This window comes from Pezoporus wallicus, unplaced genomic scaffold (genome assembly GCF_028554395.1).
Source record: "Pezoporus wallicus isolate ANWC-B61680 ecotype Strahan unplaced genomic scaffold, APGP_CSIRO_Pwel_v1 contig_6354, whole genome shotgun sequence".
Classification (NCBI taxonomy): domain Eukaryota; kingdom Metazoa; phylum Chordata; class Aves; order Psittaciformes; family Psittacidae; genus Pezoporus; species Pezoporus wallicus.
Window position 1 is genome coordinate 1130934 of NW_026638688.1, and position 21404 is coordinate 1152337.

Consider the following 21404-nt stretch of genomic DNA (forward strand, 5'->3'; position numbering starts at 1 on the left):
TCGGCACCCCCCTCTCTACATAGACAGGCAGCAGAGAGGAGGCGGATGCCTGCGGGTGACCCCAGCAGCCCGGGGATGCTCGGGGCTGAGGGGCTGTGGGGCTGCATCTCTGGGGTGTCCCGGTCTGTGGAAGGTTGGGCTCGGGGGCCCAGGGGACAGGGGAACCGGGAGGCAAGAGCCAGGGAACTGAGGAGACCCGGGAGCGCGAGGGTTGCACTTGGGAATCGGAGCCAGCAACCGAGACCAGAACAGCCGGCGAGAGAACCCTGCCCGCCGTAGGGGGGAACCGGCCCGTCGAGCGGCGGCAAAGCCCCGGGTCCTGCAGCGGGCAGGACGGGGCGCGGTAGGGGCCGGTCCTCCGGGTCGTCCCGGTGCCGGGCGGACACCTCCCCGGTCCGCCCCCGGGCGGTGCCCGGTGCCGGCCCGCCCCGTCGGCGAGCGGCGGGCGCGGGGAGCCGGGCGGCGGCAAGAGCTGCGGAGCGCGCCATGCTGCCCGCCGCCCTCCGCCGCTGGCTCCGCCGGCCCAAGGTGAGCACGGGGGGGGCCGTGCCGGGGCCGACCCTCTCCCAGTCGGGGCTGCCCGGGGCCACCGCCGGCACCGGGAGCTGTGAAGGGGGGCGGGAGGGGAGCGGCGGCGCCTGGGACCCCCCTGGCAGGGTAGCGGGAAGACGAAGCGGTGCCCAGCCCCGGGGCTGGAGGTGCGGCGGGGGGTGCGGGGGACAGCGGGCAGGACCGGGAAGCTCAGCGCCCGTACCGGCACCGCCCGCTCCCAGGGCAAGGAGATTTCCCCCTGTCCCGTCCATCCCGGCGGCCCCTCGGGGGTCTGTGGGAGCGATGGGGCGAGGAGCGCCCCTCCGGGCTGCCCGCTCTCCAGCGGGCTCCCCGCGGACCTTTCACCCGAGCCGGTGTTTACAGCCGGGCTCGGATCCGTGCCCACGCTGCCGGGATGCGGCCGAGCTTGTTCATCCTGCTCTGCCCTGGGGAAACTGAGGTACAGGTGGGTGGGGACCGCGGCGCTCCCCGGGAGGGCTGGGCCAGGGCCCCGGTCCAGATCGGCGCAGACGGAGCCGCTGTCGGGGCCCCTTGTACCTGCCCGAGTGGTCCTGAGGCTGCCCCAGGGGGGCAAACCCCCCAGTCCGGGAGCATGGGTGCTGGCTCAGCACCCGGAGCTGCGGGGTGCTCCCACTATCACCCTTCTGCTCTCCCCTTAGCGCTCCGACCCCCGCCTGCTCTCTCAGTTCTTCTTTGCCGATGAGCGGGTAACGCGGGTGGTGGCTGAGATCAACGGGCTGGATGCGGAGCTGGACCCGCAGCAGTACCTGGTGCTCCTCAACCAGCTCCACCTCAGCCAGGTATGGGGCAGCCCGGGCCCCGCTGTGACCCTGGGCCCTACGGGTGGCTGCGGGTGACATCCCTGCTGTCCTCAGGCTCACCTGCTGTCTGTGCTGGAGCGGATCATGGAGGAGTGCATCCCCACACAGCGGCACAGCCGTGACTACCTGGTCAAGTTCCCCGAGGAGCTCTTGGTGGACAACCTGGGGAACCACATGCTCTTTGCTGCTGAGGTGAGCGTGGAGATGCTGTCCTGGGGCAGGTGATGAGGTCCAGCTCACCCAGGCTGAAAGGGGCACCCCACCGAGGGCAGATCCTGGGTGCAGGGGCTGTGCTGCCCCAGGCGCTGGCTTCTGACAAGGCCCTGGTCCCAGCAGTGTCTCCTGGCTGGCACCTTCCTAGAGGTGGAGGAGGCAGACGGGGCTCACCTGAGGCCCCAGGCCAGGAACCTGCTGTGCAGCCTGGAGCTGGTGCGGACAGTGCTGCGGGAGCAGAGCCTGAGCCAGCCTGGCTCCTACCCGGAGCCCGTCCGCGCTGTGCTCGTGCAGTTCGACCGGCTCTTCGCAGAGTTCGAGTTGAGGTGGGAGCCAGGGTTGGGATGCTGGGGAGGGGGGGGGGCTGTGCTGGGGCTGCAGGAGCCTCATGATCCCCCCATCTCTCCAGTTATGTGTCCTCACTGGTGGTGGTGAAGTCTCCTGAAGAGATCTACAGGCAGCAAGAGATCATTGTGCTCTTCTGTGAGACAGTGGAGAGGTGAGGGGCATCCAGAGCCAGGCAGGGGTGGTAGGGACCCCAGCCCTAGGGATGGGGTTGTGTCCTTGGGCTCAGCCCCACTGTGTGTGACCCCCCCAGAGCCCTACACCTGGGTTATCTGACCCAGGAGATGATTGATGGCTACGAACCGCTGCTGATGTTCACCATCCCTCGCTTGGCCATTATCAGGTGGGTACAGCCCCCTGGACAAGGAGGTGTTGAGTGCTCCCTGCCCTATACCAGTCCCTTCTTTCCCATGGAAGTTGGGATCCTGGGCAAACCCCTGATGTGAGCTGGGCTCTGTCCCCTTGCAGTGGTCTCCTCATCTACCCTGACGGTCCCCTCAGCCTGGAGCGGAGCCCTGAGCAGATGTCTCGGGTCTTCAGCCCCTTCTACAACCTCCTGAAGAAGATCAGGTACATGGTGAGGTGTGATGAGGGAGCAGCAGTGGGGCAGCGACACGGGGCTAATGCCATCCGCTCACCACAGGGACCTGCTGCGGGTGCTGTCGGTGGAGGAGCTCTGCCTGCTGGAGAGGAGCCTGTGCACAGCCGAGCAGGAAGATCCCTGCAGTCCGGCCACCCCCCCAGCTTGGGGGTCAGCCGTACCCCGAGCAGACCCTCCTGCTCCCTGGGGTCTCCTGGATGTCCCGAATGTCACCCCATCACCCCCTGCCTGCACGACGTGGCTGGAACCCCCTGGTGCAGTGGAAAACCCGGGCACTGACTGGTGGGGGGGGTGCTTGGGGGGAGGGAACAGGACCAAGGTGGCCAATCCCTGCCCTCTGAGACAGGGACTTTTCACGCCACCCCTGGGGTAATCATCACCTCCCTCCTGTGCAGCCCTCAGCCCCCAGGGACGGGGCTCAGTGCCGCCCCGGGCGCCCACTGCTCAGAGCTGCGCTCCCGCTACAGCAGCACCAAGGACATGCTGCACACCCTCTTCGTCTGTATCTCGGGTGAGTGATCTCCAAGCCAACCCCTGCACCCAGAGCCCTGTCCCAGCACCCTGACCCCCCTCTCCCGGTGCAGGTGTGGCCGATCAGCTCCAGACCAACTTTGCCAGCGACCTGCGGAGCATCTTGAAAACAGTCTTCAAGATTGTGGCCTCGCAGGCAGAGCCCTCGGAGGAGCCAAGAGCCAGCCGTGAGTAACCCCAGGGACAGGAGGGACAGTGACGGCTCCTCTCTTCCCTGCCCATAGCCCATCCCTGGTGAGACCAAGCTGCAGCCCTGGGCATGGGGATGCTGCAGCCACAGTGCCCAGCCCTGCTTTGGCTGGACCACCATAACCCTTGTTCCCGCAGAGAAAGAGGACAGTGACCTGTGTGCAGCAGATGCTCCTCACGTGGCTGACTGTCCCCTCTGCTCCAGCCCCACGGAAGCTGCTGGGCTCCAGAGGGCAGGTGAGGGCTGCATGGGGTTCACGGCTGTGGGGCAGGGTCTGAGGCTGGGGCTGATCCTGCTCCGTCCTGCCTGGCGGGGGGTGCAGCTGCCCTGGGCAGTCCTGGGCACACAGGGATAGTTGGTGTGTCCTGCCTGGGGCCAGCTCCAGGACACTTGTGAGTGTGGATCCAACAAAGGGAGCTGGGAACGATCCTGGGGCAGTGACAGGGGCTGGGATTGGGAGTTTCACGGATGTGTTTTCCCCTGAGGCACCCACCGCCGGCCTGAGTGGGTACCGGACAGCAGGTGCAGCCAGTGCTCTGCCTGCTGCTCGCCCTTCACCCTGCTGCGCCGCCGGCACCACTGCCGCAGCTGCGGGAAGGTAGGAGGGAGCGGGGCTGGGGCACAGGGTCCCACGGGTGCCCAGCTCTGCTCAGCCCCACTCTGGCTCTCTCCCTGCAGATCTTCTGTGCCCGCTGCTCACCGCACACCGCTGCGCTGCCGCACTATGGCCAGCCCAAACCCGTGCGTGTGTGCACACACTGCTACACCGCGCACCTTGCGCCCGCGCCCCGCAGCCGGTGAGACCCCCCCGGACCAGATCTGCATCCGCAGGGCGACGCAGATGGGGAGAAAGAGCTGCTCTGGGGCTGCTGGGCAGCTGCGTGACTGCACAACTGCCCGGTGGGCATGGCGGCAGGACCCCCGGTGCACGGCAGCAGGACCCCAGGCAGGGGTGGGCGCAGGCCCGCCTCACCCCACGCACCGCAGCCACCGCCAAGCTCCAGCCCCCGGCTGGAAACGTGCTTCGTGGTGGTGGTTTTTTTTTTGCAGGTGAACTTTGGCTGCTGCTGGGCCCGGGGCAGAGCCTCCCCCACCCCGGGGCCAGGCCTGAGACGGTGCAAACAGCCCTCACATGACAGCAGGTGCCCCGGGGCCGGGCCGTGCTGTGACGGAGGCTGGCCCTCGCCCACGGGTGCGGGCGCTCCCCTTCCCTTCCCCTCCCCACCGCCTCTGCCTGGTTTAATAAAGAGATAAACCGCCGGATGGGTGCTTCCCATGCGGTCCCGCTGGGGTGGGGTGGGGTGGGTGCAGCCGGTCCGGGGACACCTGTAGGTGCCGGGGGTGGGTGGCAGGGGGGTGGGGGTGCCCCGAGTGGGCTGGGAGGGTCAGGGGGGTGCACACGGAGGGGCGCGCTCCCCGCCTGGCCCGTGTGGACAATAACGCGTGAGCGCGCACCGGCAACCCGCACCCTCGGACACGGGCGGGAGCGGGCGCGCCGTGGGGGCGTGGCCTAGCGGCAAACGGGCGTGGTCATCCCGTAGGAGGCGTGGCCTCCCTCCAGGGGGCGTGGCCCCGCGCCGCCCCTCCCGCCGATTCAAATTTGAAGGACCCGCTTTCCCGCCCGAATTTGTTTCCCCGCCGGGCTGACGTCAGCTCCGCGGGGCGCACAGCAGCCAATGAGCACTCGTCCCGTCGTGCCGCGCCCGCTCCCCCCCCCCCCCCCCCCCCCGCCATGGAGCCGGCGGCCACCAGCATCCAGGTACTGCTGCAGGCGGCCGAGTTCCTGGAGCGCCGGGAGCGCGGCGCGGCCGGAGCGCGCTCCCCGCCGGGGCTGGCCGAGGCCGAGCACGGGTACGCCTCGCTCTGCCCCACGCGGTCCCGCCGCGCCGTGGGCAGCGTCAGGTGAGCGCCGGGGATGGTGGGGACGAGGCGGGGTGGCCGCCGGTGGAGCCGGGACTGATCCCCGGGGGTTCTCCTGCAGGTCGGTGCACAACGCGCTGGAGAAGCACAGGTACCAGTGCGTGGGGGGGCGGTGGCGGGGCACCGGGTGGCCGTCTCCGTGCTTCCCTCTGCTGGGGTTGACCAGCGCATCATCGTCCACCCCGGCCGCAGGAGAGCACAGCTCCGGTGCTGCCTGGAGCGGCTGAAGCAGCAGGTGCCAGCGGGAGCAGGGCCGGCCCGTCCCACCACACTGAGCCTCCTCCACCGAGCCCGGCTTCACATTCAGGTGAGCAGGATGGCCATGGGCCCTGTGACTGGGGACCCGGCTGGAGGGCCCTGGGTGGTGACAGGGCTGCCCTGCTCGGAACTGTGCTCATGGCTCACTGAATCCTGCAGAGGCTGGAGGAGCAGGAGCTGAGGGCACGGAAGGCCAAAGACCGGCTGCGTAACCGGCAGCGGAACCTGCAACAGCGTCTGGAATGGTTGCTCTCACCCACTGCCGGGGAACGGGCACGGGCTGACAGCCTGGACTCCTCACAGCTCTCGGAGGCATCCGAGGAAGGTGAGTGAGAGAAGTGAGAGTGGGCAGGGAAGGGAAGGCTGCTGGGAGCCTGACCTGGCCTCCCCCGGTACCCAGAGGATGTTGAGATAGAGGTGGATGGCATGGCGTTCAGTGGGGACCTGCTGCCCAGCTTTGGCTCTGGGAGGGACCACAGCTACTCCAGCCCCTGCATCCCCGCGTCCTGACGGCACCTGCTGCCTTCCCTGCGCTGCCTGCCTGCCTCCCCCCGCCTGCTGCCACCGGATATGCAGGCTCCTCATGGCTGCCCGGGTAAGGGGCACCCAGCCTGGCCCCCACAGCCAGCTGCTAAGTGGCACTGGCCATGGTGCTAGGCACAAGGGGCTGGTGCAGCACTGTGGCACCCGCTGTGCACCGCAGCATGCACCAAGAGCGGCTGGAAGAGGTCCTGGCTGTGCCAGGGACACCCTCCCACTCCCCCACCATGAGGGCTGGGGGCTTCCTGGCAGGGGTGTGAAGCAGCCCTGGCCCCAGCAAACGCTGCTGTGGGAGGACTCAGCCATCCCTGGAGAGCCAGGATGGGGAAACAAATGCATTAAGCAACCTGCTTTCATGCCCCTCAACCACCCTCCTCTCTTGTACATACCCCATATTATTTTAGTAAAGGCACTTGGTGAAAATGCTGCCTGTGTCTTGCCTGTAAGCCCGGCAGCTGGACCCCCGGAGTGGAGGTAGCACTGGGCTCTGCTCTAGCTAGGCCAGCCCCAGCCAAATCAGAGATTGGAGTTGATTCTTTAATGATAATTACATCTCAGAAAGGTTCTAACAGCAGCTGATTGTCAGACTGGTACAGTTTGTTTAGAAGTACAAAACCTAAGGAGGCTCCTATCTGCTCTGGTGCAGCCTGCGCCTGGCCCTTCACACGTACTGTTTCTTCTTGGTGGCTGCCTTGCTTGCCAGGTCCTTGGCTTTCTCCGTAGCAGCCAGAGCTGTCTCCTTGGCTTTCTCGGTTGCTTCCTTGGCTGTCTCCACCAGCGTTTTATTGGCCGGAGCTTCTCCTGTAACAGGGGAGGCTGTTAACCCAGCCGCAGCAGCTCCCGCCCTGCCCCAGCTGATGCAAGCTAGACTGGCCCCGGCACCTCAGAAACTTCCCCATGCGGGAGGGAAGATGAGCCCAGGGCTCCTGACCTGCGTGCGTCAGGGCATGTCGTGAAGGGGAACTGCAGCCACATGACTGCTGCCACGTTATGTCCCCTCCTGCCTGAGCTCCACCCCTGCCTGGCCCTGTGAGCGCTGCTCTGCTCAGAGCAGGCTGTACCAAGACATGGGGGCAAAGACAAGGGACGGGGATTTCACCGTCAGATTAGTTCGAGTCATAACCTGCCCTGCCCTTGGACTGGAGTGTTCCCGGTGTGATCTGTAACACCAAGAGCCCATTCTGGTCATCACCAACCTGCCTGTGAGTGCTCACCTTGCATTCTTGCTAGCACATATTCAAATCCCTTAGTGCTCTTGGTCACGTTGCTTTTGAACCTGGCCAGACCAAACTCCTGCAAGGGAAACGTCAATGAACTGCAGGTCCAACTGTAGTCACACACAGTCCTGGGGCTTTTTTCCAGCTTGATCAGTCCTAAACATCTGGTGGGCTCATGCCCACCTGCAGTAATGGTTCTGAGTGCCCCAAGAATTTATAAGGACGGGGGAAGAGAGTGGAAAGGGTGGAGAAAACAGCACAAGGGGTAGAGCAGGGGAACAGCAGCTTTAAGGCCTCTCCAAAGAGGGTACCCAGCACTGCTCGAGCAGTTGGCAGCACTCACTTGGATGGCCCGCGAGACACCAAAAAGGCTGGAGGAGACCCAGGCTTCTCGCTTGACCTCGGTCCAGTTGCTGTTCTCGGGGTTCACCTGGTACACACAGCGCTCCTCCACCACCTGCATGAGACACAACCGGCTGTGGGCACTGCCCAGCGCCTGCCACCGGGCTGCACCCTGCCGGTGGGTGGTCACCTACCATGAGACGCGCATGGTTGATGTTCCAGGTGAACGTGGTCATGGTTCGGTTCTTGGGGTCCACGATAGAGTCCTCCAGGATGTAGACGGAGTGGGCGACGTTGGCTGGGAAGAAGCGCTCTGCCCAGCGCGGCATCCGGTTGGTCTTGGTGAGGAGCCGCCGGGAGAGCAGCTTGTGGTCCGGCGTCACCTCCCGGTGCACGATGTCTTCGGTCAGGACATGTTTGCTAATGTGAGGAAGAAACATCAGCCCACGCTCCCAGCCAGGAACGCCGCTGCCTGGCAGCCACCAGGCACAGCAGGGTGGGGAGAAGAGCTGCGGTGTTAAGGGGGGGGGGGGTACCAACTGCCCCTGGCGTGGGGCATGCAACCCACAGGAAAATGGGGGGTGCAGGCAGCGGCCCTGCGCCGTAGGGCGAAAAAGAGCTTTGGGAAAAGGGGCCGAAGCACGGAGGACCCGCGAAGGGGTGCAGGGACCCACGGGGCAGCGCTGGGGGCCCGTCCCCGGCGCACCTGTAGGGGTTGGGGTATCGCTGCCAGAAGGCGGCGAAGACCTGGTCCCAGGGCCCCTTGAGGACGCTCAGGCTGGCGCAGTACTTCCCCATGGGCCGCCGCCGCTCAGGGCCGCGCCGCCGCGCCCGCTCCGCACCGCGCCTGCTGGGCGGCCGCCATGCGGCCCTGCGCCCGCCCCACCGCCACCGCCGCCGCCGTCGCGCACTTCCGGCCGCGCACTTCCGCTTCCCCCCACTTCCAGCTCGGCCCCGCCGCTTCCGCCGTGCCCCGGTGCCGGCCCCGCCCCGCGGCGGCGGCGGCGCGAGGATGAGCGGGCGGCGGGTGGACGCGAAGGTGGTGCTGCTGGGGCAGGAGGGCGTGGGCAAGAGCAGCCTGGTGGAGCGCTGCGCGCACCGCCGCTTCCGGCCCGGGCCCTACCAGAACGTGAGCACCGGCACGCGCGGGGCGCTCCACGCGAACGCGTCCCCTCGGGTCCCCACCGCGTGTCCCCGGCCTGGGTCCTGCCGCGTCCCCCCGGGTCGGATTCCCCGTGCTCCCCGGGCCGCTTCCCCTGTGTTCCCGGGCCGCTTCCCCTGTGTTCCCGGGCCGGTTCCCCTGTGTTCCCGGCCAGGTTTCCCCTGTGTTCCCGGGCCGCTTCCCCTGTGTTCCCGGCCCGGTGTCCCCTGTGTTCCCGGGCCGCTTCCCCTGTGTTCCCGGGCCGGTTTCCCCTGTGTTCCCGGCCCGGTTTTCCCTGTGTTCCCGGGCCGCTTCCCCTGTGTTCCCGGGCCGGTTTCCCCTGTGTTCCCGGCCAGGTTTCCCCTGTGTTCCCGGCCCGGTTTCCCCTGTGTTCCCGGGCCGCTTCCCCTGTGTTCCCGGCCAGGTTTCCCCTGTGTTCCCGGGCCGCTTCCCCTGTGTTCCCGGGCCGGTTTCCCCTGTGTTCCCGGGCCGGTTTCCCCTGTGTTCCCGGGCCGCTTCCCCTGTGTTCCCGGGCCGGTTCCCCTGTGTTCCCGGGCCGCTTCCCCTGTGTTCCCGGCCAGGTTTCCCCTGTGTTCCCGGGCCGCTTCCCCTGTGTTCCCGGCCCGGTTTCCCCTGTGTTCCCGGGCCGCTTCCCCTGTGTTCCCGGCCCGGTTTCCCCTGTGTTCCCGGGCCGCTTCCCCTGTGTTCCCGGGCCGGTTTCCCCTGTGTTCCCGGGCCGCTTCCCCTGTGTTCCCGGGCCGGTTCCCCTGTGTTCCCGGGCCGCTTCCCCTGTGTTCCCGGCCCGGTTTCCCCTGTGTTCCCGGGCCGCTTCCCCTGTGTTCCCGGCCAGGTTTCCCCTGTGTTCCCGGGCCGGTGTCCCCGGGCCGTTCCCCACCGCTCCTCCTGCTTCTCTTCCAGACGATCGGGGCCGCCTTCGTGGCCAAGGTGATGTCTGTGGGGGACCAGACAGTGACCCTGGGAATCTGGGTAAGCGCGGGCAGTACCGGCACCCCGGAGGAACTCCCGGGGCCGCCCCCAGTGCCGCTCCGCTGGCGCGGGGACCCGTAGGCCCACCCCCCGTGCTGATCGTTCCCCTGTCGCCCCCAGGACACGGCCGGCTCGGAGCGGTACGAGGCCATGAGCCGCATCTACTACCGCGGGGCGCGGGCTGCCATCGTCTGCTATGGTAAGGGCACGGTGCCGAGGGATGAGAGAAGCCGGTGGCTGCGGAGGTCCCGGGCTGGGGATCTCGGCACCGGCAGGGGACGGGCAGCCCCTGACGCTCTCCCGCAGATCTCACCGACAGCGGCAGTTTCCAGCGCGCCAAGTTCTGGGTGAACGAGCTGCAGAACTGCGAGGAGGTAACGGGCCCGGGGGGGATCACCGAGGGGCCGGGACCCGGCGGCGGTGCCACGACCGTGTCCCTGCCATCCCTCTGCCTGCCGCAGGGCTGCCGGATCTACCTGTGCGGTACCAAGAGCGACCTGCTGGAGGAGGACAGGAGGAAGCGGGGCGTCGACTTCCACGATGTGCAGGACTACGCTGACGGTACGGCCGGGCTCTGCGTGGGGTCGGAGTGCTGGTGGCTGGGCAGCGGGTGAGCAATGGAGCTGCTGCCTCCGGCTGGGAGGTGCGAGGGGCTCTGCCCTCGCCCTGGATCCGCAGCAGATCCGGGGGCGCCTGGTGCCGAGGCTCCCTGAATGGTGAGGTCCTGGGCATGGCATGTCCTGACACGGGCAGGCATGCAGCCAGCGGGGACAAGGGGACAGGAGCATGGAGCCCTGCCCTGGGTTCCTGCCAGCAGCCATCGTGCCCAAGGGTTGACTCTGGGGGGGACTGAGCCTGTGTGGCCGTGTCCTGCTCCTATAGCAGGGGCTAACCTGGGCCCTCACTGCAGAGATCAAGGCCGAGCTTTTCGAGACCTCCAGCAAGACGGGACAGAGTGTGGGTGAGTTGCCTCTTGCTGCCGGCTGTACCCTGGGCTCTGCCTGGCCAGGGGCTGCCCGCACCCATCCTGCTGGCACCCACCCTGCCCGCTCTACCCACAGATGAGCTGTTCCAGAAGGTGGCTGAGGACTACGTCCACTTCACCGCCTTCCAGGTGATGACAGGTGAGCAGGCAGGACCCAGCCCTCCCCGGGCACCCTCTCCCATGTCAGGGGGTGCACGTCCTCCTGGGGAAGGGGCAGAGGACTAGTGCTGTGGCTCCGTGCTGGGGGTTGTCCCATGGAGCTTTGGTGCCATTGTGGTGTCCAGATCCCTGCTCAGGCCAGGTTTGGCCTGTCCGTCTAACAGCCATGAGTGGCCTTTGAACAGGCAGTCAGCATTGCTGGGCCATGGGAGCGGCTCTCAGCTCTGCACCAGGCCTGTCCAGGCGTGCTCACCGCAGTGACACCTCTATCCCTGGGTTGTGCCGTGGCCATGAGCCCTGCCAGGGCACCAAACCCCTCCCTTTGAGACCTGCCAGGGCCCAGATCCAGGACTGGCAGCGTTCAGGCTCCTGCATGGTGTGGATGTGCCGGCAGCCTGTGCCCCTGCTCTCTTCCAGAGGACAAGGGTGTCGACTTGGGCCAGAGGAGCGGTTCCTACTTCTACAGCTGCTGCCACCACTGACACCTCCTGCCAGAAGGGAACCACTGCTGCTGCCCGGTGTGCGCTGGGCTCCGTTTTTTTACCTGCTGTGTTTTAGCTGTATGGGCCCCTCTGCAATGTGGCAGCAGCCACATGGACTGCTCTGAGCAGCAGAGGCTGTGCCGTGGTGCTGGGACCTGCAGCCGGCATCCCCGGGGACCCTCTCCCTGCCACCTGGAACTGCAGGAGCTGCTTCCTCAGGTCACTGCTGGGGCCCAGCCGTGGCCGTTAACTTATTCTCTTGGAGATGCTGCCCGATTCTTTGCAGATTTATTTAAGCGTCTTCTCTTGAGATGTACGATGTAAATAAATGCATTGTGGTCTGAGCCAGTGCCAGGGCTCTCCCATCCCTGCTGGGGTCTCCCCACACCCCCCCATTCACCAAGACAAACCACAAGAAGACATCGAGAGTAAAGTTAAACTTTACTTTACAGTAATTTTTCTTCTATATACAAAGAATTACAGTACATGTTCTGGGAGCACCTGGGCAGGGCAACCCTCTTTTCATTGTAAATTTCACATACACAGCCACCAGTCTAAGGGGAGCAAAATTAAAGTAATCAATGGTCCAAGACTCTCCCCTTTTCCCTCTTCCCAAAATAACATACATGCTAGAAATATGTAGGTCTCACCCACTCTGGCATCCTTGCTTAGAACCGACCAACAAATCCCAGCCAGGGCAGTCTCTTGCCTCAAGCTGGGCACCTCAGCACCCACTGCCCTTCCTCCGGATGGAACCCTGCAGGTGAAATCCCTCCTGCCAACACCCCATGGGCAGCACACCTCCGAGGGGAGGAATGCAGCGTGGGGCTGTTCACACCATGGCTCCCCACTCCTCTGAGCAATCCTGCTCACGGCCTCAGCACAACTTACGCTGCTGCTACAGGTGACTCCCCCCATGGCCCACTTCCCTGGAAGCCCCCAGCGTAGCCGGCCGCCAGGAGCCCAGCAAGCACACGTGGCACCGGAGCTTGGATGGGGACACGAAGCCAGGTGCGGTATCCGACACGGTTGGCCAGCAGGCTGGGGGGTGGTGAACCTGGCACCGCGGTTAAACAGGGCCAGGAGAGCTGCTGCTGAAAGGCTTCTGCCCATCACAGGGAGAGCTGCTCCCTGCCAACACATCTGACCTCCTCCCAGCCTCAGCACCAGCCGTGCTCTGCCTTGAGCCTCCTGGTGCTGCTGCTTTGCTTTATAACAAGTTCCCAGTGTCTAAAAAAAATCCACAAACCCCAGTTCCTTGAAGTCAACAACTTGGAAACATCAGAAAGGAAAAAAACAAAAACCAATAAAAACCTGAAACCAGCTCAGTACCAAACGGACACAAAGAACATGCAGTTAGCGGATGCCTGCCTTGCTTCACGTGGCTCCACTTGCTCCCTCTGCCCATGGGGCCCACTAGCACACTGGTTTGAGTCTCAAAACCATCCTGAACTGAAGGAACCGAGTCACGCCTCATCCTGTTTCTATCACAGACACTGAAGCCCAGCCCCAGCTATTGGGATGGGATTCGACTGGTAAAGAAACCTCCACACTGTGGGCCTGGAGCCAAGTTCAGCCCTACCGCGCTGAGCTGCCGATGGTTTACAATAGCACCACAATAGCCCAAGTGCTTCGCCAAGGGCAAACTGATTAAAACTTTACCTTGAAATAGGACATAGCAACACCCATTTCTCAGATTTCCCTAGGAGGTAGATTCAGTGCCATAGGGGCTTCCACCCTGGAATTTCCACCTGGAAAATCCCACCCAGGGATTTCCACCTGGAGTGGAAATCTTGCCTTTTCCCAGCTCCTGCTAAGCGAGGGCACTGCCACCCCCAGGCGAGACTCCCAGGCAAGTGGTGGCGTGGTCCCCAAGCTCCAGCATCCCATATCCTGAGCCCCGAGCACCCGTCAGCCCAGCTGTGCTGCTGCAAGAGGCACAGCCTTGGCTGCAAATGCTGCCACCAGCATTACCGCTATCACAGGGGAGGGGTCAGCACAAAGCCCAGGCCCCCTGTGTACTCTCAAGAGTAGCTGCAGGGTTTGCCACTTTGCTTTAACACTCACTGGCTGGCAAAGGCTGAAAAGCCTCATCGGTAATTTAGGGCAAAGCACATTACAAGCAGGTTACAATTATGGTTATTCCAAACACCAAGCAAAATCAGAAGTTAAGGCTGAAATTAAAAATAAATGGAAAGCGCTGAAGGTCTGAGGTTTCCCAAACTCCCCCTGCCTTGTCCCAATGCTGGCTATGGTGTCAGGGAGGAGCAGTGCACATCCACAGCATGTTCAGGTTAAACCTCTGCCGAGAAGCATCAGGGTTAGGACTGCTTTTTCTTCCTTTCATTCTGTGAAACTGAGCTGAAGCTCTTCTAGCATCCTCAGTCCACATCATTTCACCTTAATAAGTTACTGTCCTTCAGATCCAACCGTCTCAGCTCTGGAGTTTCAACCACAGCCACTTTCAAAGCCAAGCCTCTGCCTGCAGGGGGTTTGACCCTGAATTACAATGCCTGCTCCTGCAGTACCACCCAGATACCTTGTGCATTGAAGTGAATCTGGTTCTTGTGAGGTTTACTTTGTTGAATACAAAGAGTTTTAACTTGAGAACAGCAATAAAGCAAGCTACCATGAGCTAGGTGGTATGTGAAGATGTGCACGAGGGGATTATCCCTTACAGTGGTCTCTTTTCTGCCAGACTCACCTAGATTCACTCTGCCTCTGGCTGGCAGAGGCCCTCCTCCATCTCCAGTGTTAGCTGGGACTCTCCTGCCCTGTATGGAAATCCACCACTACTGCAGGTCCTGCTGTGTTATGGAGGCCACAGCCAGGGACCCCAGCCCTCTGCTCGGAGCAGGATTGTTGACCAGCAGAACAAACCCTTCATCCCCTTCAGAACTGGTAAAGCAGAGCCAGTCCTAAAGCAGGGATGAGCTCAAAAGCCTGAGAAGTTCTCCCCTGAGCCTTCCTGGGACAGCAGAGAAAGAGACAGAGCTCTGAGCAGAACTAATGACACCCTTGATTCTTCTTCCATAACTCTCCACAACTGTGAATCAACACGAGTCACCTCACACACCTCGGGTGCGATTACTGCTGATTGTTAGTGGCCAAGTGATCAATCAGATCCCTCCAACACAGCAGAAAAACACCACGGCCTTGGTCATGGAGCTGTAGCAAAGCTCGCCCAGCCCAGGGTGAGGGCTCAGGGAGGCTGGAGCAGAGCTGCAGCAGTTCCTCTCCTGCAGGAGCAGTTTGCAGAGAGTATGTGTTAATCTGCTGCGTTCTTCTACCTTAAAACCCCCGTGATTCAAAGTGGCTCAACTCTGAAGGCAGCAAAGTGCAGGAAGGAACCCAACTACTTCAGTACAGACATCGCCCTCTCCTCCTCCAAGGAGCCACGAACAGCATGAATCACCTCAAGTGCTGCAGAAGCCCACGTTTCCTTTGTGGGGGGTTTCTTGCCCAGATCTGTACCTTGGCTCATGCTCCCTGCTGCTGAAGGCAGGCAGGGCAGGGCTGCTGGGACCTATTTCCATGTCTGGTCAGGCCCTGCTGGTCCTGTTGAGGTGGCCCAGGACAGCCAGCCACCACCACAGCACCACTACTCCTCTTGCAAGCCCTGGGTGCACCTGAAAAGCCCTCCTGATCTGACACAGCATCGCCCAGGGGCCCAGCGAGGGCAAGGAAGGAAAAGCAGCTCACTGGCTTCCCCCTGCAATGATGTTTCCAAATGCCAATTTTACTGAGCAGCCTCGCAGCTACGCCGAAATCAACTTCCCAACAGCAGCTGAAAAGCAGTAAAAGCCAAAAACCTGGATGCTCATGGAAGAGGCAAGAGGGAGACAAGAAGAGAGGTGGGGTACAGAGAGACATGAGGAATAAGGCTGTGGGTTTGAAATGCCATGCAACGGTTCAATCCACATTCACTGTTCAGAACAAGCTTTTGGGGAAGAGCCTGCTGCGTGAAAGGCCACTGCTGCCACGAACCTCACCCTACAGCGAGCACACCATTGACAGAAGGGATTTTTTCAAACCTGCACTGAAGAGAACGTCTCCATTTTACAGATTTAAAAAAGCCTGCACCAAAAATATTCACAGTTTATTTTTTTTCATGGAACAAGGAACTAGTGAACACGTGACAATGCGAAGCGGAGGTGGACAGAGCAGCGCAGACACCTTTCTGGTTACAGCTGTAGCTGGCTGGGCGGCTGGCACGGAGGTAACCCTACTGACACAATCTACATGACTAAGTCCAGCTCACAGGAAGGCCTATAAAGGAAAAGTCAAGGTTTATTTTCCTTCTCACACATGATAAATACTGAAGAGACCAAACATCAGCGCCTTTTTTTTTTTCTTTTTAAATTTTGTTTAAAAAGAGTTAATGAATGCCCTTAGATTTCTCTTCTCTGAGGAGCTGTCCTGATTCTCTTTGTGCAGGAGTCACGCAGAAACGCAAGCTGCTTGCATTTCCCCAGTTTCAGCAGCAAGCAGGAACTGACCTGCCAGTCTTCCCAGAAAAAAACCCAACATCAAACAGGAAGTTTCCATAAGCCATAAAGCTGTTTGAAGTCACTAGCTATTCTACAAAGGATCTGAAATGATTTGGACTAGAGAAGAGATGCACCATAGCACTGGTAATGTCCCTTCGTGCCCAGCGCACACAGGCTTTAACAGCAGGACATTTGTCTTGGGGTGCACACATCAGAAAAGGAGAATGGATTGGGATTTGTCTCAGTACAAGTGCCTGCCTCCCTTCATAGTAAACCACAAAGCTCGTGACCATCTGCTCTGGGAGCAGCAGGCACTTGCAAGCCAGGTGGGAACAAAGATCTGCTCCCACGTCAGAAGGAGAGGGTCAGCCTGGAGCTAGTGCTCCTCTTTCCACAGAGAGACCCGCAGATCAGCCTGGAAGGACAAGGATACACTGGAGCTGCACAAGGGTCTGGCGGTGGGCACGGAGATCCGAAGCTGCGGTGCCTGGATCCACGGAGCTCAAACAAGCCACAGAGGTAATGCGTTGTGAGAGTGGGAGAGTGTGCTGGTCAGCAGCATGTGCCGGTCAGCAGCGCTTCCTTGGCACGACACCAGCCCCATCCAGCCTGAGCAGTGCCACCAGGGAGGCCAAGCCCGTCCTCCTCCTGCCTCTCGGTGCTGGAAGTCACAAGGTGCCACTCTGCAGGTCCCTGGGACTCTACTGCTTGTCCCACGAGTACCATGGCCAAGTGAACTTCTGCTTCAATGCTTGAATGAACAGCTTTCAGCAGGCCTAGTCTGGGGCACCAGCCTGATGACCACCACGTACTAAGCATCTCCTTAACTGGAAAAGGGAGAAGAGGAAAGAAGAAAGCCAGCCAGCTGCTGAAGCCCACCGTGTTCCAGTGTGAGAACTATTCAGTTGGAAGGACACATGCACGCACACACACACACACGCACACAAACACAGTCCAGTTAATTCAAGTCTCCTTTGGTTGTAGAAGAGTTAAACCAGAAGCTACCCAAGGGGATGGTGTTGAGATGGGTCTTGATACAGCTACAGCACCCTTGCCTCCACACTGCGTAGCGAATGGTACAGGCTTCCTATGCAGCTCGGCAGCATGTCCTGCTGCTGCGAAGACCAGGTACGATTGTGAACACGTCTTGAAAGCGTCTGGGGCAAGGGGAGAAAAGACTGCTCAGTCTGCTGGCTCACGGTGATGACACAAGAAGAGACTGGATGGGAATCTGAAAGGGAGCACCACCACCCTGCTGGGGTGGTGCTTAGCACCTTGGGGAAACCCACTCTGCCCTACTCTGCTATTGCTGCTTTATAGGTCACAATGCTTTCAAGTGCAGGAAACACTCTGCGTGTCCTGTGCTTAAGGATTAAGACACAAGGATGAAGAAAGTGCCAGATGACTTCTTCCAAGATCTCTCTTTTCCCTGGTCTCCTTCAAATTCTCCGTTTCTCAGGCCTGGCCACTTGCAGCTGTGTACAACAGAGCCTGAATAGATACTGTCTATTGCTGGAGTAAACTGTACCTACCGAGTGCAGCGCACTCCTCTCCCAGCTCAACTGGAGATGACAACTGTCCACCAGTGAACCACGCACACAGCACGTCCCAGTGAACATACGGACAAACCTCGCAAAGCAACACCCTGCAGGGACAGAGATCTGGGCAGACGATGGATAAACCCCTTCTCTGTTGCTACAGAATCTAGCAAGAGCATACATACACCTGACTGCTCATGGCCTGATCCTGAAACAGCTCCGCTCCCAGAGCAGCCTGACTCTCAATACAGGAAGAAGAGCAAGGCCCCTGGCTGTACCTGGGAACCCGCCTGTGAATCAGACTTGGAGCTCAAACACACTGCATCAGTAATGTGACCATTTCAATGGAACTGGAGATTTTTACCCAGAGCGGACTCTTTATTTCAGCGTTACCATTTGCAAAAGGAAGAGGAAAAGGTCACAGATGCTCTCTTCCTTTGGCTGGGCCACACTCAGACTTAAGAGAATGTCCTTGCTCGTGTCACAGGAGAATATGGATAGGATGTGCATGGGTTAGGGGCTGGGCTCAGGGAAGTGAATAAAAAACAAAAGACCAAAATAAAGATTCCCCCTCCCTAAACATTGAAAGACTGAAACCTGCCTCCCATATTCACCAACCTCACTTTGGCTCTGAGTTGGCCAACTCACGACAGACAGAATCCTGGTTACGGGCTAGCGCTGTGTTTTGTTCAGGCAAAGGGTCCTGCCCCCGAGGAGTCTGTGGTTTTCCACTCAGCCAAGAAATCTGGTCAATAGTCTGAACGTTCGTGACAAGCCACTGCATCTGCTCCGGGGGCAATGGCGCTTCCCTGGCTGGCCGAGGGGTCTGCTCAAACACACACAATCTCTCTGATGTCCAAGGGGTTTGCTCTGCTGGGGCTGAGGCCACTTCCCAGCTGGGCTGAAGGGTTGGCTCCGGTAGCTTCTCTGCTGTCCTGGGGGGCTGCTCTGCAGGCGTCAGGGCTTTTGCAGTGGGCCAGTGGGTTTGCTCATGCATCTGGAGTTTCTCTGTAGGCCAAGGTACCTGTCCGACATGCAGCACTGCCTTCCCAGCAGACCAAGAGATCTGCTCGCCTGCTAACATAGTCCTCTCCTTCTGCTGGGGACTGAGCTCCACCGCTGGAGCTCCTCTCTCCTTCAGCTGAGCATTCTGGTCGACAGGCCGCAGCGCCTTCTCTGACAGCAACAGCCTCGGAGCCGACACAGCCAGAGGCTTGTCCAAGACTTGAGGTCGAGGAGCCACGGCAGCAGCCAGCTTGTCCGACGACTGGGGCCACGGGGCTGTAAGAGTGAGAGGCCTCTCCAGGAGCTGAGGCCGAGCCACCCCAGAGCCGAAAGCCTTCTCTGGAGGCAGGACCCGCAGGGCCCCGGTCTCAGCAGCCTTGTCCGCAGGCAGCGGCCGCAGCACCCCGGGGGTGAGTGCCTTCTGTGTGAGCGGGATGCGCAGGGCCCCTAAGCTGAGAGCCTTCTCCATGGGCAGGATGTGCGGCGACCGGGAGCCAGTGGCCTTCTCCAGAGGCACGGGCCACGGCGCCGCTAAGCTGGGAGCCTTCTCTGTGGGTAGGGTCCGTGACATACCCAGGGCAGGAGCCTTCTCTGGAGGTAGGGGACGGGATGCCTCAGAGCTCGGAGCCTTCTCTGTGACTGGAACCCGCACTACCCCGGAGAAGGAAGCCTCTGTAGGCAGGGGCCGTGGAACAACCAATCCAGAAGCCTTCTCCATGGGCAGGATCCGTGAGACCACAGAGCCAGGGACTTTTTCAATGGGCAGAGGCCACAGCACCCCAGGAGCTGGAGCCATCTCCAATGCTGACACCTGTGACACCACAGAGCTGGGAGCCTTTTCCACAGACTGAGTCTGCAGACTCTGGGCAGAAGCTTTGCCCAGCAGCTGAATCTGCTCAGCCACAGAAGGCTCATCCACTGGCTGGCACTGCAGGGTCCCTGCTGTGGCAAGATGTCTGTCCGACAGTTGAGGATGCAGGCATTCAGCAGGGAACTCATCCAGCAGCTCTGGCTGCTGGCTCCTGGTGTCAAGGAGAGACTCGTCTGGTAACGCCAAAACTCCAGGGGTGGCAGGAGGCTCATCTGACAGCTGGAGCTGCAAGGCACCAGCAGTAACCAGCGACTCGTCTGACGACTGAGGAGATCCTGGGGATGTGCTGGGCAGATGAGGCTGTGAGGCATCACTGGAGGACTCATCCAGCGGCCAGAGCACTGCATTGGTGGGAGGTTTGTCAGGCTGCTGAGGCTTCAGTGCTAAGATGATGGGCTGCTTCTCTGACTGCAGCCTTAGGGACAGGGCAGCCTGGGGCTTGTCAGCTGGCTGCAAGCGGAGTGACAGGGTGGTGGGAGGTTTGTCTGAAGGCTGCAGCCGGAGTGACAGGGTGGTGGGGGGTTTGTTGGATGGCTTCAGCCTCAGTGACAAGGTGGTGGGGGGTTTATTTGATGGTGGCAGTCTCAGTGCCAGGGCAGCGGGTGGTTTGTCTGGTGGAGGCAGCTTGAGGGCCAGCGTGGTAGGGGGCTTGTTTGACGGCTGCAACCTCAGGGCTAGGGTGGTGGGGGGTTTGTCTGATGACGGCAGCCTTAGTGCTAAGGTAGCGGGGGGCTTTTCTGGTGACTGCAGTCTGAGGGCCACAGACTGAGGTAGGCTGTCCAGAGGCTGAATGCTCAGGTCTGTGTCTGCAGGTGGCTGCTCCGGTGGCTGGGTTTCCTCATCATTAGTCAGGTCTTCTATGGGAGGCACAAACTCACGGATTTCTCCTGGCTCTAAAGGGTTAGGACCACAGGGATCATGCTCTGTGCAGCTTAAACGTCCATCCAGCTTGGAGATGAAGAGCATGCCTTCTCGGTGCTGCTTGCAGAAAGACCTGGGGCACATCTCGCAAAAGGAAGCTGCTTCCTTACTACACACATCACACTGATGCCATGGGCACTCCCATTTTCCTGCAGCACAGGAGAAAGAAAAAGGTACCTTAGGATTGGTACAACAGGAAGAGACAAGACCTTAGGCAAAAGCAGTTAAGGGAGAGTGGAAACACCCTGTAATACTCCCATACACCTCTACATGTCCTCCTTAGTTTCTGCCATAGCTCCCAGGTTTGATGGGCAGTTAACAGGAACCTGCATCTTCAGCAGCAACAAGGGCAATGACACTCCTGACAAACACAAGCCATGCCATAGCAGACCAAAAGCCCATCTGGCTCCAGCATGACACTAACCAATTCAGGTGCCTAAAGAAGAGTAGACACCACCCAGCTTGCATATCTCTGTGTCTCTGATTTCCCCAGCCAGCAACAGTGGTATCTGTACAGTACACCCAATGGACTTTTCAAAACAGATGTGTCAGGTTCACCTAAGTCTTTGTTATTCTGGGTCAATGACCTGCCTTCCTGTTTATCAGAGAGAAGTAGTGAGGGCAGTGATCTCAAGGGAGTAAGTTTCTGTTGTACCCAAGGCATTTTCCTTAACCTCTGTGTATAGCCAGAATAAACTTGCTTCTTAATACAAAGCCAAGCTTCTCCCTCCTAAGGAGCTCCATGTTCACACTGAATCTCTTCACCACCACTATCAACACCATCACACAGGGAAAAAACATTACACTTCAGAGATTGCTGCTTCTTAAACTTGTAGATGACCTCACTGCTTCAACCCCCTGCTCTCCCACCCAAGGCTGCTGCTGTCTCTACCAAATGCTTCTCACCAGTTCACAGACACCAGGAACAGTGAGACCATTTGCACCCACGTTACAGGATGCCAAGTTCCTGACCTCTCCCCATAGGACCAGTGTAGCTGCCCCTCCAAATACACCTCCTGCCCCCATGCTCCTCCATGCCCACCCGGCTCCCTGCTTTGCAGGGAAGCACAGCTCCTAGGGAGCAGCCCTCACACAGGCAAATGCTCAGAGCACAAGTGATGGAGCGTTGCTGCACCACCAGTCTGGCCAGAGCACTTCCCATCCTCCCTGAACCAGGCCCATGCATCTGTGGCTTTGGCTACCAGCATTTTCCAGGGAGGCTGGAAGAGAGCACGACTGCAGCATGGCACTGAGTAGCTATGCGCATCTCTCAATGCACTTGTGCAACATCAGTT

At 60.7% G+C, this 21404-nt stretch overlaps 5 protein-coding genes across 10 annotated transcripts in view; 3 read left to right on the forward strand and 2 right to left on the reverse strand.

Annotated features, from left to right (window-relative positions):
* Positions 1-425: 425 nt before the first annotated feature.
* Positions 426-4483, forward strand: LOC130600593 (lateral signaling target protein 2 homolog). Of its 3 annotated transcripts, XR_008972492.1 has the most exons (14): positions 426-528; positions 1212-1352; positions 1428-1565; positions 1707-1912; positions 1996-2085; positions 2185-2274; positions 2400-2501; positions 2575-2823; positions 2928-3043; positions 3117-3230; positions 3391-3489; positions 3739-3851; positions 3932-4205; positions 4304-4483. XR_008972492.1 is itself a non-coding variant. In XM_057412051.1 (13 exons), the coding sequence occupies exons 1-13, from the start codon at positions 487-489 to the stop codon at positions 4052-4054; spliced, it is 1623 nt and encodes a 540-aa protein (XP_057268034.1). In that variant the 5' UTR covers positions 426-486; the 3' UTR covers positions 4055-4483. The 3 variants fall into 3 exon arrangements, 2 of the variants coding, with proteins under 2 accessions (XP_057268034.1, XP_057268035.1); XM_057412051.1 differs by having other exon boundaries at positions 3932-4483; XM_057412052.1 differs by having other exon boundaries at positions 1710-1912; positions 3932-4483.
* A 492-nt stretch (positions 4484-4975) lies between these two features.
* On the forward strand, positions 4976-6394 carry MXD3 (MAX dimerization protein 3). 2 transcript variants are annotated; one of them, XM_057412074.1, is made up of 5 exons: positions 4976-5155; positions 5235-5264; positions 5366-5480; positions 5591-5756; positions 5832-6394. In XM_057412074.1, the coding sequence occupies exons 1-5, from the start codon at positions 4986-4988 to the stop codon at positions 5939-5941; spliced, it is 591 nt and encodes a 196-aa protein (XP_057268057.1). In that variant the 5' UTR covers positions 4976-4985; the 3' UTR covers positions 5942-6394. The 2 variants fall into 2 exon arrangements, with proteins under 2 accessions (XP_057268057.1, XP_057268058.1); XM_057412075.1 differs by lacking the exon at positions 5235-5264.
* A 102-nt stretch (positions 6395-6496) lies between these two features.
* PRELID1 (PRELI domain containing 1) lies at positions 6497-8429 on the reverse strand. Its single transcript, XM_057412071.1, has 5 exons — positions 8237-8429; positions 7725-7950; positions 7532-7645; positions 7186-7264; positions 6497-6772 (listed from the first exon to the last, which is right to left on the reverse strand). Exons 1-5 carry the CDS (start codon positions 8326-8328, stop codon positions 6633-6635), a joined length of 651 nt encoding a protein of 216 aa, XP_057268054.1. The 5' UTR covers positions 8329-8429; the 3' UTR covers positions 6497-6632.
* A 39-nt stretch (positions 8430-8468) lies between these two features.
* Positions 8469-11733, forward strand: RAB24 (RAB24, member RAS oncogene family). The gene is made up of 8 exons (XM_057412073.1): positions 8469-8659; positions 9590-9658; positions 9779-9857; positions 9965-10032; positions 10120-10219; positions 10569-10619; positions 10720-10782; positions 11220-11733. Exons 1-8 carry the CDS (start codon positions 8543-8545, stop codon positions 11282-11284), a joined length of 612 nt encoding a protein of 203 aa, XP_057268056.1. The 5' UTR covers positions 8469-8542; the 3' UTR covers positions 11285-11733.
* A 5930-nt stretch (positions 11734-17663) lies between these two features.
* NSD1 (nuclear receptor binding SET domain protein 1) overlaps positions 17664-21404 on the reverse strand; it is a 59965-nt gene continuing 56224 nt past the window's right edge. For all 3 annotated transcript variants that reach the window (XM_057412014.1, XM_057412015.1, XM_057412017.1), the window contains one exon: positions 17664-20258. In XM_057412014.1, the coding sequence (XP_057267997.1) occupies positions 17932-20258 (2327 nt within the window). In that variant the 3' untranslated portion in view covers positions 17664-17931. The remainder of the gene's footprint in view (positions 20259-21404) is intronic.